This window comes from Perognathus longimembris, chromosome 3 (assembly GCF_023159225.1).
Source record: "Perognathus longimembris pacificus isolate PPM17 chromosome 3, ASM2315922v1, whole genome shotgun sequence".
Taxonomy (NCBI): Eukaryota; Metazoa; Chordata; class Mammalia; order Rodentia; family Heteromyidae; genus Perognathus; species Perognathus longimembris.
In genome coordinates this window covers 95,923,774-95,939,125 of record NC_063163.1, presented here as the reverse complement: position 1 = coordinate 95,939,125, position 15,352 = coordinate 95,923,774, and the positions used below count along the sequence as shown (strand labels likewise).

The 15,352-nt window shown below is 48.8% G+C and overlaps 1 protein-coding gene across 3 annotated transcripts in view; it reads right to left on the bottom strand.

Moving 5' to 3' along the window:
• Positions 1-2,434: 2,434 nt before the first annotated feature.
• The window catches only part of Tango2 (transport and golgi organization 2 homolog), a 36,547-nt gene continuing 23,629 nt past the window's right edge, over positions 2,435-15,352 (bottom strand). For 2 of the 3 annotated variants that reach the window (XM_048343514.1, XM_048343513.1), the window contains exons 4-9: positions 14,384-14,503; positions 12,373-12,487; positions 10,686-10,756; positions 6,143-6,296; positions 4,037-4,141; positions 2,435-3,070 (exon numbers count right to left, since the gene is read on the bottom strand). In XM_048343514.1, the coding sequence (XP_048199471.1) occupies positions 2,950-3,070; positions 4,037-4,141; positions 6,143-6,296; positions 10,686-10,756; positions 12,373-12,487; positions 14,384-14,503 (686 nt within the window). In that variant the 3' untranslated portion in view covers positions 2,435-2,949. Of the gene's footprint in view, positions 3,071-4,036; positions 4,142-6,142; positions 6,297-10,685; positions 10,757-12,372; positions 12,488-14,383; positions 14,504-15,352 lie in introns of those variants that run through there. The other variant, XM_048343515.1, reaches the window with a different exon arrangement.

The window sequence follows — 15,352 nt, the reverse complement described above, 5'->3', positions numbered from 1 at the left end:
CTGGAAGTGGCGCTGTGGCTCAAGTTGTAGAGTGTTAGCCTTGAGCAAAAGAAGCTCAGGAACAGTGCCCAGGCCCTGAGTTCAAGGCTCAGTACTGAAAAAAAAAAAAAAAGGTTGAAACAAGTGTAATGAAAGACCTGTAATGTTAGCTACTCAGGAGACTTGAGATCTGAGAATCACGGAAGCTAGCCCAGGCAGGAAAGTCTGTAAGATTCTAATATTCAATTAACCCCAAAAAGCCAGAAGTAAAAAAACTGTGCTGAAGTGATAGAGCAGCCTTGAGCAAAAAAGCTCAATGATAACACTCGAGTTCAAGCCCCAGGACAAGCATGCATGTGCCCCACGTGTGCACACGTGCGCTCACACATACACGCACACACAACTGTGCCTCGGTTTCCTCATATGTAAAGTAGGGATCCCCAGTTGCAATTGTTTTCTTGGCCTGCCTTAACAAAGTACCAGAGTGGCTTAAACAAGACATTGACTTTGGTGCTGGGATTGAATGCAGAGCCTCATGCATAGTAGGTAGAATCTGTATCACTGAGTCATGTCCCAACTGACAATTATTGTCTTAGAGCTCTGGAAGCTTCACCTGCAAACCCAAGGAGCAACAGAGCTGTCCTTCCTCTGAAGGCTCTCAGAGACTGATCCAGGCCTCCTTCCCAGCATTCTATATCCTAGGCTGATGCACAGCTCATCTTGATACACTGCTTTCCCTGAGTGCAGGTCTGTGTCCAACCTCCCTTCTTTATATGAGGATACCAATCACACTGAATTGGGCAGGCAGAATGACTCTATTTAATCATGATCACCTGAGGTCCTAAAGGTCAGGTTCTAATATACTTCTTTTTTGTTGTTGTTTTGTTTTGGCTGGTTCTGGGTTTGAACTCAGTGCCTGGCACTTTCTGAGCCTCCTTTGTGCTCAAGGAGAGTGCTCTGCTCTACCACTTGAGCAGTGTCATTTCTGGCTTTTTTGTGTAGTTTATTGGAGATAAGAGTCTCACAGGGACTTTTCTGCCTAAGCAAGCTTTGAACCGTTATCCTCAGATCTCAGCCTCCTGCGTAGCTAGGATTACAGACATGAATCACTGGTGCCTGACTCCAATATACCTTGTTAGGGAGGATACAACTCAACCCACAGGGGCTGGGAATATGGCCTAGTGGTAAAGTGCTCGCCTCGTATACATGAAGCCCTGGGTTCGATTCCTCAGCACCACATATATAGAAAAAAAGCCGGAAGTAGAGCTGTGGCTCAAGTGGTAGAGTGCTAGCCTTGAGCAAAAAGAAGCCAGGGACAGTGCTCAGACCCTGAGTCCACTCCCCAGGACTAGCAACAAAAACAAAACAAATTAAACAACTCAACCCACAACAGAATCAACACCTTGGGCTGCCCCTTCCTTGGGAGGTCTAGGTAAGCTTGGGGCAGAGCCTTATAACAAGTGCTTAGAAAACTTTCCCTTGGGCTGAGTACCAGTAGCTCATGCCTGTAATCCTAGCTACTCAGGATACAGAGATCTGAGGACTGAAGTTCAAGGCCAGCAGGCCAGCAGGGGGAGGAAAGTCTGTGAAACTCTAATCTCCTCCACTTAACCACCAAAAAGTTGGATTCAAAGCCCAGTATACTGGCAAGGGGGGAAAAAAAAAGACTTTCCCAGGGCAGGTCTTCACCTCTGTAAGACAGAGGCTCTGTGTGAAGGCCCTGTGCTGAGGCAGATGGAAGGTGATGGCAACAGGAGTAACAAGCTCCCAGCTGGAATTTGTCATGTTGACTCATGTGGGACTTGAGACCTAGTTCTCTCAAGCACAGCTTTTGCCATCAGTAGCAGCCTCTTTCAAGCCCAGCTCAAGTTTATTCTTTTTGTTTTCTTGGTTCACAGTGAAGCATAGAGCATAGAGGGCCTATGGCATGGAGTGGAGAGAGCAGGAAGTTAGACACCTGCCCTTCTGCAGAAGGGTCAGCAATTCATCACACCCAGAAGGTACAGTGCAGGTACAGGTACACACCCACCCTGTGCTCACTGCTTTTAGAGAGCATCCGCTGCAAAAGAAGCAGCGGGAAGCCTGGGGCTGTGTACTCTATGGGATTTATGGTTGGCCAGTGCTGGAGACTTAGGGCTGAGGAAGCTTTCACTTGCCTACTGGCCCTCAACCCACCCCTTTCTGCCAGCCCCAGGTTCCAAGATCCATCAGCTGACCATACTTCTCTCTGAGAGTTCTTGGTGGTAGGAGGCTCTCCCTGTAACTAACACCCAAGTTTCATGCACATGAGCTCTCTTGCATCCCGGTTTCTGCCCAAGGACACATGGGCAGACAGTGTGTGACCCAGAGGCTTCCGTGACCATGCATAGGAGGCTGTGACAAAAGGATGAAATACCTCACATGGGGTTCTAGTTCCACCATCACCACCATACAAAGGAAGGACTTTGAAACATGCTTACCACAGCTTAATATTTTATTAACAACAGCTCACACTCAGGTTCAGATTCCTGTGAAGTCTGACTATTAAGGAGATGGGAGATGGCAGAGGCTGTCCCAGAACCCACAACACCTACCTGGACAACTAAGAGTCTAAAAGCCTCCAGTGTACATGTAATTATCATTGCCTACAGGACTATCCAGTGCCCATGGGACCCCAGGTGTCACAGAACCACCCAGCACACGAGTCTACCCTCAAGGCCATCCAGTGTATGGGAGAACCCCTCAAATGTGTAGAACCACAAAAGGCTGTTGTTCTACAGTATAAATAAATCTTCCCTCAGCTGACTCCAGTGACCATCATTTCTGCAGAAGCAAGCCTAACAGTGGGAATGGAAGCACAGTTGTGTTCTGTCTATGCACTCAGAAGAAAGGGCTCACTTCAACCAAAGTATGGCCATGGAAGGTTCCTGTCCACACTGACCATACAGCATGGCCTCTCAGGAACCTTCTGGCCATGTCCAGTGGTAACAGTCAGCTCTGTAGCATGAACTCGTGGGTGGTGGTCTCCCAGCGGGAGAGGTCTTTGTCCAGCATACTTCGTTCTGTGAAAGTCACATGACCATCTGCATCCACAAGGATGATGGTGTTGGTTCTGAAAGACAGCATTCTTCTATGTATTCCTTGACCCCAGTGGTACCTATTAGAGCCACAGCTGAAGCAGGAAGAGGCAAGTTGACATGCCTGAGCGCTGGCTGGGCATTCCACTCTGGCTTGAGATGAGTCATGACTGAGCAGCAACCTCAGCCTCAATGTGGATGGGCTCAGCAGGAGCACCTGGGCTCCCTGGCTAGCTCCACAGACTTGCAGTGGGGAAGTCCAGTCCGCCTGGACTCTGAAACATACCTGGCCTGGCCTGCCCTCTCCTCAGCAAGAGGCCCACCCACCTATTGTTCACAGGGTGGCCAACGGGTCAAACATGCACTTTCCCACTCAACCCCCCCACCCAAAGACCCAGATTTCTTGGCCATGCTCAGTTTTTCCAAGAGGTCAAGATCTCAACCACATCAGGAGCAGGATGGTTCTACCTAGAAAATTCCATCCTGATCCCTCCGTCCCCTGTAGCCTAAGTGACTGGTTCACCCTAAACCCTCAGAGCACCCTCTTTCTCTCCTTCCCAGCTCTCCTTATGGTGGGTCATCAGATTGCGACTTCCTCCCACCTCTTCTGGAAGGGTAGCCATACACAGGGATGAACAGTCCACAGCCACCATGTAGTCATGCAACCCATGGGCCCTGCTGCCAACAGGAGCATCCTTGATGCCCTCTGTCTCCTTAGGAACTGGAAGTTTCACCTAGGCCTTGGGAACCTTGAGCCATGATGACCTATAGAACCCTTAGGAGCTGGTAAATTGTGAACAGCTGTTACCTAATAGTCTACTCACGCCCCTGCAGGAAGTCTGAAGAGGGAAGAGGTTCTGGAATCTACTCTGATAAGAAAGGTGCCTGGTCTTGGCAAGCTACAGAGTGTGGGGAAGCTCAATTCCTTTGCTACCTCCATCCTAAGAGGTAAGACATGGGAAGGGAAGGTAAATAACCCAACAACCCCAACCCTGCTGTACCTGGTGCCATAATTGGAGCCGCGCACAAAAACAGCCGCGTACTTGTTCAGTATGGGCCGCACATACTCCTGGCCCTGGTCCTCGATGGCCGGGTCAGGCAGCTGTCTGGAAGCACAGAGGGAAGGGATGGCCATCAGTCTCTCTGTTACATGACTGTATAGCTGTATGACCCTGCCTGCTATGCTGACAGTCCCAGGTTCCTTAGAAGCTTCTGGCCAGGAAAGTAGAAAAACACGAAGGCTGTTCACTTTTCTCTTTGATGCTTTTTATTCTTTTCCACCCTTCTACTTAGGACTCTATCATTGAGTTTGAGCAGCTGGATGACACACATGCTTTCTACTTGTTCCTGTAAGCATCTGTCCTTGTGACAGAGGTCCACATACACCCTGAAACTTGACAGCCCCATAATTGGCAATAAGAGTTATAGCCATCAAATAAGATCATCCAAGGACCATCACAGGCCTGGGGACTATGTGATATCATAGCCAAACAGGTCTAGCAGTGCTCTCCTGAGGGGACTGCTGACACTGAGGCTGGAAGGTGAAGCCATGGATCCAAGCCACAGAGGAAATGGAGGGCGAGCAGAGGCAGCAAAGAGCTGGTGGGGGGCTGGGAATATGGCTTAGTGGAAAGAGTGCTTGCCTCATATACATGAAACCCTGGGTTTGATTCCCCAGCACCACATATATAGAAAATTGCCAGAAGTGGTGCTGTGGCTCAAGTGGCAGAGTGCTAGCCTTGAGCAAAAAGAAGCCAGAGACAGTGCTCAGGCGCTGAGTTCAAGCTCCAGAACTGGCAAAAAAAAAAAAAAATGGTTGGTGGGGAGGGGAAGGCAACGGAGGTTAGGGCTCCTCTGAGGATGAGCAAGCTATTTGGAGGAGGGGATGGACAATGGATCATCTAAGTCTGGGTGTGTTGGCTGCATGTAAGGCAAAGGCCAGCTTGATAAGCACCAGAACCCATGGCCATGATGGCCAACACACAGGGGCCCAGTGTCTCAAGATGCTCCATGCAGAGGCAAGATGCTGGAGGGTCCTTTCCCCTCAGGAAGAGTTGTCCATGTCCGGTGATTAGGCCCATGTAGAACAGCACGTGGGAACTTCTGCTAGCCTTTAGATCTGTCTGTTTGCCAGATCACCTGCTTCTTTTCCTCCAAGGCTTGCTGAACATCTGGAATCTTCTAGTATCTTGTGCAGAAGGGAGACTCCAGCTTCTCTGCTCTCACGTGAATCTGTTTGACTTTCCTGCCTGGCTAGTTTTTTTGTTTTGTTTTGTTTTTTGGCCAGTCCTGGTCCGTGAACTCAGGACCTGAGCACTGTCCCTGGCTTCTATTTCGCTCAAGGCTAGCACTCTGCCACTTGAGCCACAGCGCCACTTCTGGCCATTTTTTTTTCTGTATATGTGGTGCTGAGGAACCGAACCCAGGGCTTCATGTATACGAGGCAAGCACTCTTGCCACTAGGCCATATTCCCAGCCCCTTGCCTGGCTAGTTTTAAACCAAGATCCTTAGATCTCAGCCTCCTGAGTAGCTAAGATTACAGGCATGAACCACTAGTGCCTGGCTTGAGAGAGAGAGAGAGAGAGAGAGAGAGAGAGAGAGAGTGTGTGTGTGTGTGTGTGTGTGTGTGTGTGTGTGTGTGTGTGTGTGTTAAATGCTGGTACTGGGGCTTAAATTCATGGTCTAGGCACTATCCCTTAACTTGAAGCCACAGTTCCACTTGTGAGTCTTTGGTGGTTAGTTGAAGATAAGTCTCATAGTCTTCCCTATAGGACTGGCTTTGAACCATAATTCTCAGATCTCAGTTTCTCCAGTAGCTAAGATGATAGAGGGGAGCCATCAACATGCCTGGCTCCATGTGAGTCTGTGTGGGACCTCTGAGAACAAGGAGGTTCCCAGAACACAGGCCCCTGCCTGTACTTTCCGTCATCACCAAGGGTCCAATAGAAACTCCAATTGCCTGGCCAAGGGGGGGGGGTGGTCGGCAGATAGAGGAAAGCATATTAGTCAGGCTCCCCTGTAGTTGAGGAGCCAATCCTGGTCACCCCCATGGGCCAGGGCAGTAAAATCTACCTTTCTCTCTGCCCCAATGGGACCTGCTACTTACGCCTCCTCATTGTTGAGCACGTCCAGGAGTTGGGCAACAAGGGCATCCTTGGGAAGTGCCTGGCTCTGCTCTACCACATCCATGAAGAGCTGCTTGCCGAAGCATAGCTTCCTCCAGGGTGTCTCCAGAAGCGCATTGCTCAGCCCATAGGTCCCTGCAGGGAGGGAGTCAGCCTGGCCATGCAGAGGCCCCACTGTGTGATTGCAGTGTAAATATCTGGCCTCCCACTTATCCACTGGCATGCAGTGAGGTGTCACAGGTGTACAAACAGGACTGCAAAACTATTGGACCAAAACTGCCCCCCACCCATGCTCAGGTACTTTTCTTCTTTTTGATGCCAGTACTGAGGCTTGAACTCAGAGCCTTAGGCTCTTGCTTATAGCTTTTTCTAATCAAGCCATACCTCCACTTCAGGCTTTGTCCTAGTTTATTGGAGATAAGAATCTCACAGACTTTCTGCCTGGGCTGTTTATAAACTGCAATCTTCAGATTTCAGTCTCTGGAGTAGCTAGGATTACAGGCATGAGCCACCAGTATCTGGCAATGAACATCTTTATGCCCATTCCTGACAGGTCTGTCTGCACAGCATGGAATAAAGAATTCAACTTGGGAACAGGGCTTGGAAAGTCAGATTTAACATGGAATGGATAACCTGAATTTCAATGGGTATCTCTTTCTAACACAGGGTGCAGGACCACCTTCAAAATCAAGGGCTGCACACAGTAACTGGTGTCCAGAAAGGCACCCACCATGATAGGTCTGGACTCAGTGGGCACTGACACAGTCTGGGCAGAGTATGGCCCAGCTCTGAATGTGGCTGAGACTCTGGCTGGGAGTAGAGGGTCTCTGTGTAAGGACTCTGACCTGTAATTTCTTAAAACAAGTTCTAGCACTGGTGCACTGGCTAATGCTTATAATTCCAACTACCTGGGAGATGGAGATGGAAAGGACTATGGTTCGAGGCCAGCTAGGGCAAAAAAATAAGATGCTATCTATCTTGAAAAATTAGCCAGCCATGGTGATATATGCCTGTAATTATAGCCACTTAAGATGCACAAGAAGATCAGGGCCTGAGGCCTGCTAAGGTGAAAACAAACTAAAAAGCAAAAAGGGCTTTAGGGAAGTGGCTCAAGTGTCTGGTAAATCCTATTACTGCTTACAAGAAAAAAAATCCACTAAATCCAGCAATTACACTCCTAGTTATATGAAAATCTATACACAAAAACTTGTAACAAAGCAGACTGCTGGGCTGGGAATATGGCCTAGTAGTAAAGTACTCGCCTCATATACATGAAGCCCTGGGTTCAATTCCTCAGCACCACATATATAGAAAAAAGCTGGAAGTGGCACTGTGGCTCAAGTGGTAGAGTGCTAGCCTTGAGCAAAAAGAAGCCAGGGACAGTGCTTAGTCCCTGAGTCCATGCCCCAGGACTAGCAACAAAAACAAAGCAAACAAACAAAGCAGACTGCTTGCTACTCAGGAGGCTGATATCTGAGGATCCTGGTTCAACACCAACCAGGGTAGGAAAGTCTGTGAGACTCTTATCTCCAATTAACCACCATAAAACTGGAAATGGAGCTGTGGCTCAAGGTGGCAGTGTACTAGCTTTGAGTGAAAAAAATTCAGGGACAGTGTCTAGGCCCTGAGTTCAATGCCCACGACCAACCAAAATTAAACAACAACAACACAATAACAAAAAACTATAATAGCTTCACACAAGAATTATTCATCGTAGTCAAAAGTGCACATCAGCTGGACTCACACCTGTAATTCTAGTTATTCAGAAGGTGGAGATCTTAGGATCACAGTTTGAAGGCAGCCTGGGCAGGTAAGTCCATGAGACTCATATCTCCAATTAATCACCAAAAAGACAGAAGTAGAGCTGTGGCTCAAATGGTAGAGTAACACTAGCCTTGTGCAAAAAAAAGCTGAAGGTCCTGAAGCTCAGGTCCTGAATTCAAGCCCCAGGATCATGCACATGCGCACACACACACACACACACACACACACACACACACACACACACACACACAGTGGCCATCAATAGATGAACAAGCTGGGAATATGGCCTAGTGGCAAGAGTGCTTGCCTCGTATACATGAAGCCCTGGGTTCGATTCCCCAGCACCACATATATAGAAAACAGCCAGAACTGTGGCTCAAGTGGCAGAGTGCTAGCCTTGAGCAAAAAGAAGTCAGGGACAGTGCTCAGGCCCTGAGTCCAAGGCCCAGGACTGGCAAAAAAAAAAAAAAAAAGATTATGGGCTGGGGATATGGCCTGGTGGCAAGAGTGCCTGCCTCATATACATGAGGCCCTGGGTTCGATTCCCCAGCACCACATATACAGAAAATGGCCAGAAGTGGCGCTGTGGCTCCAGTGGCAGAGTGCTAGCCTTGAGCAAAAGAAGAAGCCAGGGACAGTGCTCAGGCCCTGAGTCCAAGCCCCAGGACTGGCCAAAAAAAATAGAACTGACTGCAAAGAAGCACTGCCTCGCAGAGGTGGGGGGGGGGGGGGTACCAAGGGCATCATCACTGTCCTCAGGGGCCAAGACAATTGGTAAGCATGGGCCAGTGGCTCAGCTGCAAGGACCAGAGCCAGTGTCTGAGGTGCACATTCCCAAGACACCACCAGTGAGGACTGGCCAGAGTGGTGAGTTTGGGAGGGAGGAAACAGGCCCTGGCCCTAGCACATTTGTTCCCCTTATGTTTAAGTGCTGGACCCCATTCGTGCTCCTTACCAGAAGTGCCTTCTGCTCTAGCACAAAAAAACAAAAACAAAAACAAAAACAAAGGGCTGGGGATATAGCCTAGTGGCAAGAGTGCCTGCCTCGGATACACGAGGCCCTAGGTTCGATTCCCCAGCACCACATATACAGAAAACGGCCAGAAGCGGAGCTGTGGCTCAAGTGGCAGAGTGCTAGCCTTGAGCGGGAAGAAGCCAGGGACAGTGCTCAGGCCCTGAGTCCAAGGCCCAGGACTGGCCAAAAAAAAAAGAAACAAAAACAAAAACAAAAAAAAACAGAAAACATAGACTTCCTTCCTTGAAAAGACACTCATACCTAGGCATTCACACACAGTGAGGCTAAAGGAGGACACTCTTAGGAGTGGAACACAAAAGTGCAATGCCTGGTACATTTTTTTTTTTTTTTTTGGGCCAGTCCTGGGCCTTGGACTCAGGGCCTGAGCACTGTCCCTGGCTTCTTCCCGCTCAAGGCTAGCACTCTGCCACTTGAGCCACAGCGCCGCTTCTGGCCGTTTTCTGTATATGTGGTGCTGGGGAATCGAACCTAGGGCCTCGTGTATCCGAGGCAGGCACTCTTGCCACTAGGCTATATCCCCAGCCCCATGCCTGGTACATTTGATCATAGAAAATAATAATTATCAAAAGGAGCTCCAGGGGCTGGGGATATAGCCTAGTGGCAAGAGTGCCTGCCTCGGATACACGAGGCCCTAGGTTCGATTCCCCAGCACCACATATACAGAAAACGGCCAGAAGCGGCGCTGTGGCTCAAGTGGCAGAGTGCTAGCCTTGAGCGGGAAGAAGCCAGGGACAGTGCTCAGGTCCTGAGTCCAAGGCCCAGGACTGGCCAAAAAAAAAAAAAAAAAAAAAAAAAAGGAGCTCCAGGAAATGAAAGCAAGAAGTTTTTTTCTTTGTTGCTGGTTTTTCTTTTCTTTTTGTCTTATTTGTTCATTGTTCTGTCTTTGGGATAGTAAGGGGGCAGGCACAGAGAAACAAATGGTGAGACAAATGGAGAGAGACAAAGGGTGAATAAATGCAGCAATAGTATTCACTGGACACTGTATTTGTGAAAATGAACTATACAACTTGTGAGTAGGGATAGGAAGGAAAAAATGGGAGAGGAGCGAGGGAAATGTTGATCCTGTCCAAAAAGAAATGTACTCTTTACCTAACTTCTGTAACTGTAACCTCTCTGTATATCACCTTTATAATAACAATAAAATTTTAAATAAAGTGAATCACAGAGGGAGGGCAATGCGACACGCTCCTGGGAGAGGAGGGAGGGGACAGCAGAGCCCAGCTGCAGAAGGCATAGCCTGGGCAAAGGTGTAGAAAGAGGGGGAAAAGGTCCAGGGCAGAACATTCTCAGGTGCAAAAGGAGTAGAGGAGCAAATCCCCATGGACATGGGCCAGTGTGCAGGAAACACATTTATGAGGGCTGGAATGTGGTGTGTATGTGTGTTGGGAGGCAAGTCCAAGGAACAGCTCCAGGTGGTAACAGTCCCAAAGACACAGAGAAAGGACAGGCAGAAACAGGGTTGCAAGGTGGGGTAGTAGGGCTAAGTTAGGGAGTCCAGAGCAGGTTAGAGTCTCACTCAGTAGGAAAAGCTAATGGGAGGAGGGAGAAGTATGTGGAACTCTCCTGTGGGCAGCTCCAGACCTGGGTCCTACACAGACCAGCAAAGGCACACAATGCTAAAAAGTAGTCTCAGGAGAGTAATGCAATAGAGGGCTTGGTCTCTGAAAAGCTCTCTGTACACATATTAGCAGCCCTAGCCTCTTGGGTTCCCAGAGCAGGCTCACCTGGTGTCAGGACAATGGGCTCTGGGTCTCCCCGATTTCCATAGTAGCAAACAACATCTCCTTTTGCTGTGCTGTGGATAGGAGAGAGAGAAGGTCAAATGGGAGCCATCGGTATCCTACACCAAGTGCTGCCCATGGATCTCATAGCTCTGTTCCTAAGCTCTACCGGGTAGCAAGCACAAAAACGGGGACACACTAGCTAGACTGGGGGACTAGAAGGCTGGGTCCAGTACTCTGGCTCCTTTCTAGCATCACAAGTACATTCCTAGCTCACCTTAGGGACCACCAGTCTAAGAGACAGCAGCAGAAAGACCCTGTAGCAAAGCTGGTTTCTTCACTGGTACAGCCACTGCCCTCCTGCCTCATCCCTGCCATCAGTTGCCGACTTGTAGGATGTTCTTCTGGCCACTGTCTACACCTGCCCTTACAGTCCCAGGAGTCAGAAAAGCTGCTCAGATCTCCCAGAAGCAAAACTTCAGAAGCTGCCTGTTCACACTTGCCTATGAATCCACTCTGAGTGCAACTCCCAGCCACTCCAACATGGCCACTAAGCACCCAGCCCCACCAGCATCACAACTGCTGGTCCAGTCTCCTGCAGCTGGGCCTGGGCCAGACCATACAGGGAACTACTGATGGTGCACACTGGTCCAGGTTTGGAGAGTAGATATTTGGCCTCCAGATAGCCATGTTGTTGACAGCTCCTGCCCTGGGCCTTCCTCTTGAGGGCCATGATCACTCACTCAGGTTTCACAGTGAGGGAATCTCTTCAGTGGTACGTGGGTAGGACAGACACAATGGATGCTCAAGGCACTATGGGCCTGGGGTTTGCAGGCCCACAGGCCCATGGAACTGCCCTTGTGTCCAATATAGATGTATGTACTTGGGCTACCAGAAGGGAGCAAACTGCTTCTCTCTCACACAGCGGGGAGGAAGACTGTAGGATAGGAGTAATCACTGACTTCTGGGTATTAGAGGACAGGCAAGGAACCAGAAGTGGGGAGGGCAGGAGGAAAGGCAGATGCTCACCACACTGAAAGGCCAAACAAACATAAAAAAAAAACCTATACAATTCCCGTGTCCACATCTTGTTAATAAGGGTCACCTGGAGCTGGGTGCTGCTGGCTCATGCCTATAATTCTAGCTACTCAGCAGGCTGAGATCTGAGGATCAAAATCATGGTTCAAAGCCATCCCAGGGCAGGGAATGTGGCTTAGTGGTAGAGTGCTTACCTAGCTTGTATGAGGCCCTGGGTTTGATTCCTTGGTACCACATAAACAATAAGTAAATAAATAAAAATTTTAAAATGAAGGGGAAAATAACCATTAAAATTTTTTAAAAGCCAGCCCAGGCAGGGAAGTCCATGAGGCTTCAATTAACTACCAAAAAAACAGTAGGTGGAGCTGCAGATCAAAAGTAGAGCACTAATGTTGAACACAAAAGCTGGACAGTGCCCAGGCCCTGAGTTCAAGCCCTAAGAACAATATACATACATACACACAAAAAGTCACCTGGGAACACTTTTTGGTCAAAGCTTCCCCAGGCTGTTTTACAGAGCCCCAGGATAGGAAGGGAATGGATACCTGGCTGATCAGTGATTGGTGAGAGAGTTCTGCTTGCCAATGAGATGGAGACCTGGCCCTCAAGGCAGTGCTGGATAGGGCAGCCATTCACCTCCTGGCAGACCCACCTTAAGTCAGCTGCTATGAGGTTGAATCCATTGTATAGGTGACCTTCAGCAGAGACCTTCTTCAGGTAAGACAAGCTATCCATGTCAGCAGTCAGAAAGTGGGACACAAGTTCACCTGAGTGCAAGGGACAGACACCAATGGCTGAAAAAGGGAGAGAGGAGTCTCTCTCTCTCTTCATGGGAGGATACAGGAAGAAGAGAAGTCCCACCGGACACCCCACATCTGAGTCAGACCTCACTGACTACCTCATAGACTATGATGGAGGATAGCACTAAAAATTCTTCCTTTTTTTTTTTCGTCTTTCTCCTTCCCTTCTGTTTCTCTTTCCCCTTCCCTGCTTCCTTTTTTTTTTTTTTTTTTTTTTGTGCTACTACTGGGGCTTGAACTGAAGGCCTCGAGGTCTTGTTCTTGTTTAGCTTTTTTGTTTGACCAGTACTGGGGCTTGGACTCTTTTTTTCTCAAGGCTAGCACTCTGCCACTTGAGCCACAGTGCCACTTTTGGCCGCTTTCTGTATATGTGGTGCTGGGGAATTGAACCTAGGGCTTCATGTATACAAGGCAAGCACTCTTGCCACTAGGCCATATCCCCAGCCCTTGTTTAGCATTTTTTACTCAAGGCTACTCTACCACTTGAGCCACATCTCCATTTCCAGCTTTAAGCTGTTTAACCAGAGTTAAGTCTCTCAGATTTGTCTGCTCAGGCTGGCTTTGAGCCCAGATCCTACAATCTCAGCCTCCTGAGTATATTTCTTTTTCTTTTGGCCAGTCCTGGGCCTGGCCTGAGCACTGTCCCTGGCTTCTTTTTGCTCAAGGCTAGTACTCTGCCACTTGAGCCACAGCGCCACTTCTGGCCGTTTTCTGTATATGTGGTGCTGGGGAATCGAACCCAGGGCCTCATGTATACGAGGCAAGCTCTCTTGCCACTAGGCCATATCCCCAGCCCCTGAGTATATTTCTTTCTTTTTGGTTACCTATTTCTTTCCAGATAAAAGATATAGTTAAGTGGTACTCAGTTTGCCTGGCCTGCTTGAGGTTCAATCCCCAGTATGGCAAAAACAAGCAAACAAACACCCTCTATTATGCTTCTATGTGGAAATCTAACATGGGAAAAAAAATTCAGAAGAAGAAAAAAAAAACTTTAGCAGGGGTGGGGGACTGGAAGTATGAAGTATGACTCAAGTAATAGAGTTTTTACCTAACAAGCAAGCATAAGACCTTGAGTTCAAGCCCCAGTACTGTTAAAAAAAAAATCGTGAGGACAGTCTGTGTTCACAGAGCTGTCCCTCTGGGGATAGGCAGGGGCCAGGAGCCACCCACACACACTTGTAATCCTAGCTACTCGATAAGCTGAGATCTGAGGATCAAGGTTCATAGCCAATCAGGGCAGGAAAGTCTATGAAACTTTTTTTTTGATCCATCATGGGGCTTGAACTCTGGGCCTGGGTGCTGTCCCTGAGCTCTTCAGCTCAAGGCTAGTGTTCTAGCACTTGAGTCACAGTGCCACTTCCAGTTTTCTAGTGGTCAATTGGAGATAACAGTCTCACAGACTTTCCTGCCCAGGCTGGATTTGAACTGTGATCCTCAGATCTCAGCCTCCCAAGTAGCTAGGATTACAGGCGTGAGCCACTGGCACCAGCTTTTATGAAACTCTTATTTCCAATTAACCGCTAAAAAGCCAGAAGTGAAGCTGTGGATAAAGTGACAGAGTGCTAGCTTTGAGCAAAAAAGGTCAGAGACAACACCCAGGCCAAGTTCAAGCCCCAGGACTGGCATTAAAACAACAACAACAACTACAAAAAACAATACAGGGGACAATAATCCAACAGTCAGAAGTGTCACTCTGGGATGACCAAGCTTGCAGCAACCTGATCTACCCCTTCTGACTGCTCCTTCAGTCTCTGCTACGTGCCCCTGAGACAGCTGAAGGAGGATGGGATATACCAGCAAAAGCCCTCGCTGGAAGCCTGCTACTCCTGCCCCTCTACTGTGCACCCCTACTTTGCCTCATACCTCTGCCACGAGCTTCCCGGTCCTGCTGTGGCTGCAGGTAGTTGGTGAGAGCTCCCAGCTTCCCCCTCGTGCTGATGCCTAGCCATGTGCCTCCTTCTTTGCCTTTTTCCATGTCAAGCCCTGCAGCAAGTGACAGAGTTATTAACACCATATGATGGGTTCTACACTTGTGATTCCCATCCCTGTCCCATCCCCCAAGAGAATCACGTTTTCCGGAGGACACAGGATATACAGCTTGCCCAGCAGAGACAGGGGCTCCAATTCCTCAATATGAGGCAGTTTCTGGGGTACTACAAGGTATGTAGGGGGTATTCCCACCTCACAAGACAACACAGGCACCAGCCATGCCTATCCAGATGCCAACAAGAGGACCTGAAAACCAGTGGTCCACATATAGCTTCTACAAAATATATCACACATTTGGGATAGTATTGGGGGCTGGGAGACAGACCTAGCTTCTCTTAGGAACTCCACCCAGCCATTTCTGGCCAAAAAAGGTAGCTTGTTTCTTTGTTTAAGATGAGTTCTCTCTGGCCATTGGTGGCTCAAGTAATAGAGCACTAGCCTTGAGTACAAGATTTCAAGGACAGTGTCCTGGTCCTGAGTTCAAACCCAGGACCATAACACACACACACACACACACACACACACACACACACACACACACAGAGAGAGACACACCCACAAAATATCCATCTAATAAATGATATTAAAACACATCTAGTTGAGGGGCTGGGGATATAGCCTAGTGGCAAGAGTGCCTGCCTCGGATACACGAGGCCCTAGGTTCGATTCCCCAGCACCACATATACAGAAAACGGCCAGAAGCAGCGCTGTGGCTCAAGTGGCGGAGTGCTAGCCTTGAGCGGGAAGAAGCCAGGGATAGTGCTCAGGCCCTGAGTCCAAGGCCCAGGACTGGCCAAAACAAACAAACAAACAAAAAGAAACCACATCTAGTTGAGATATAGG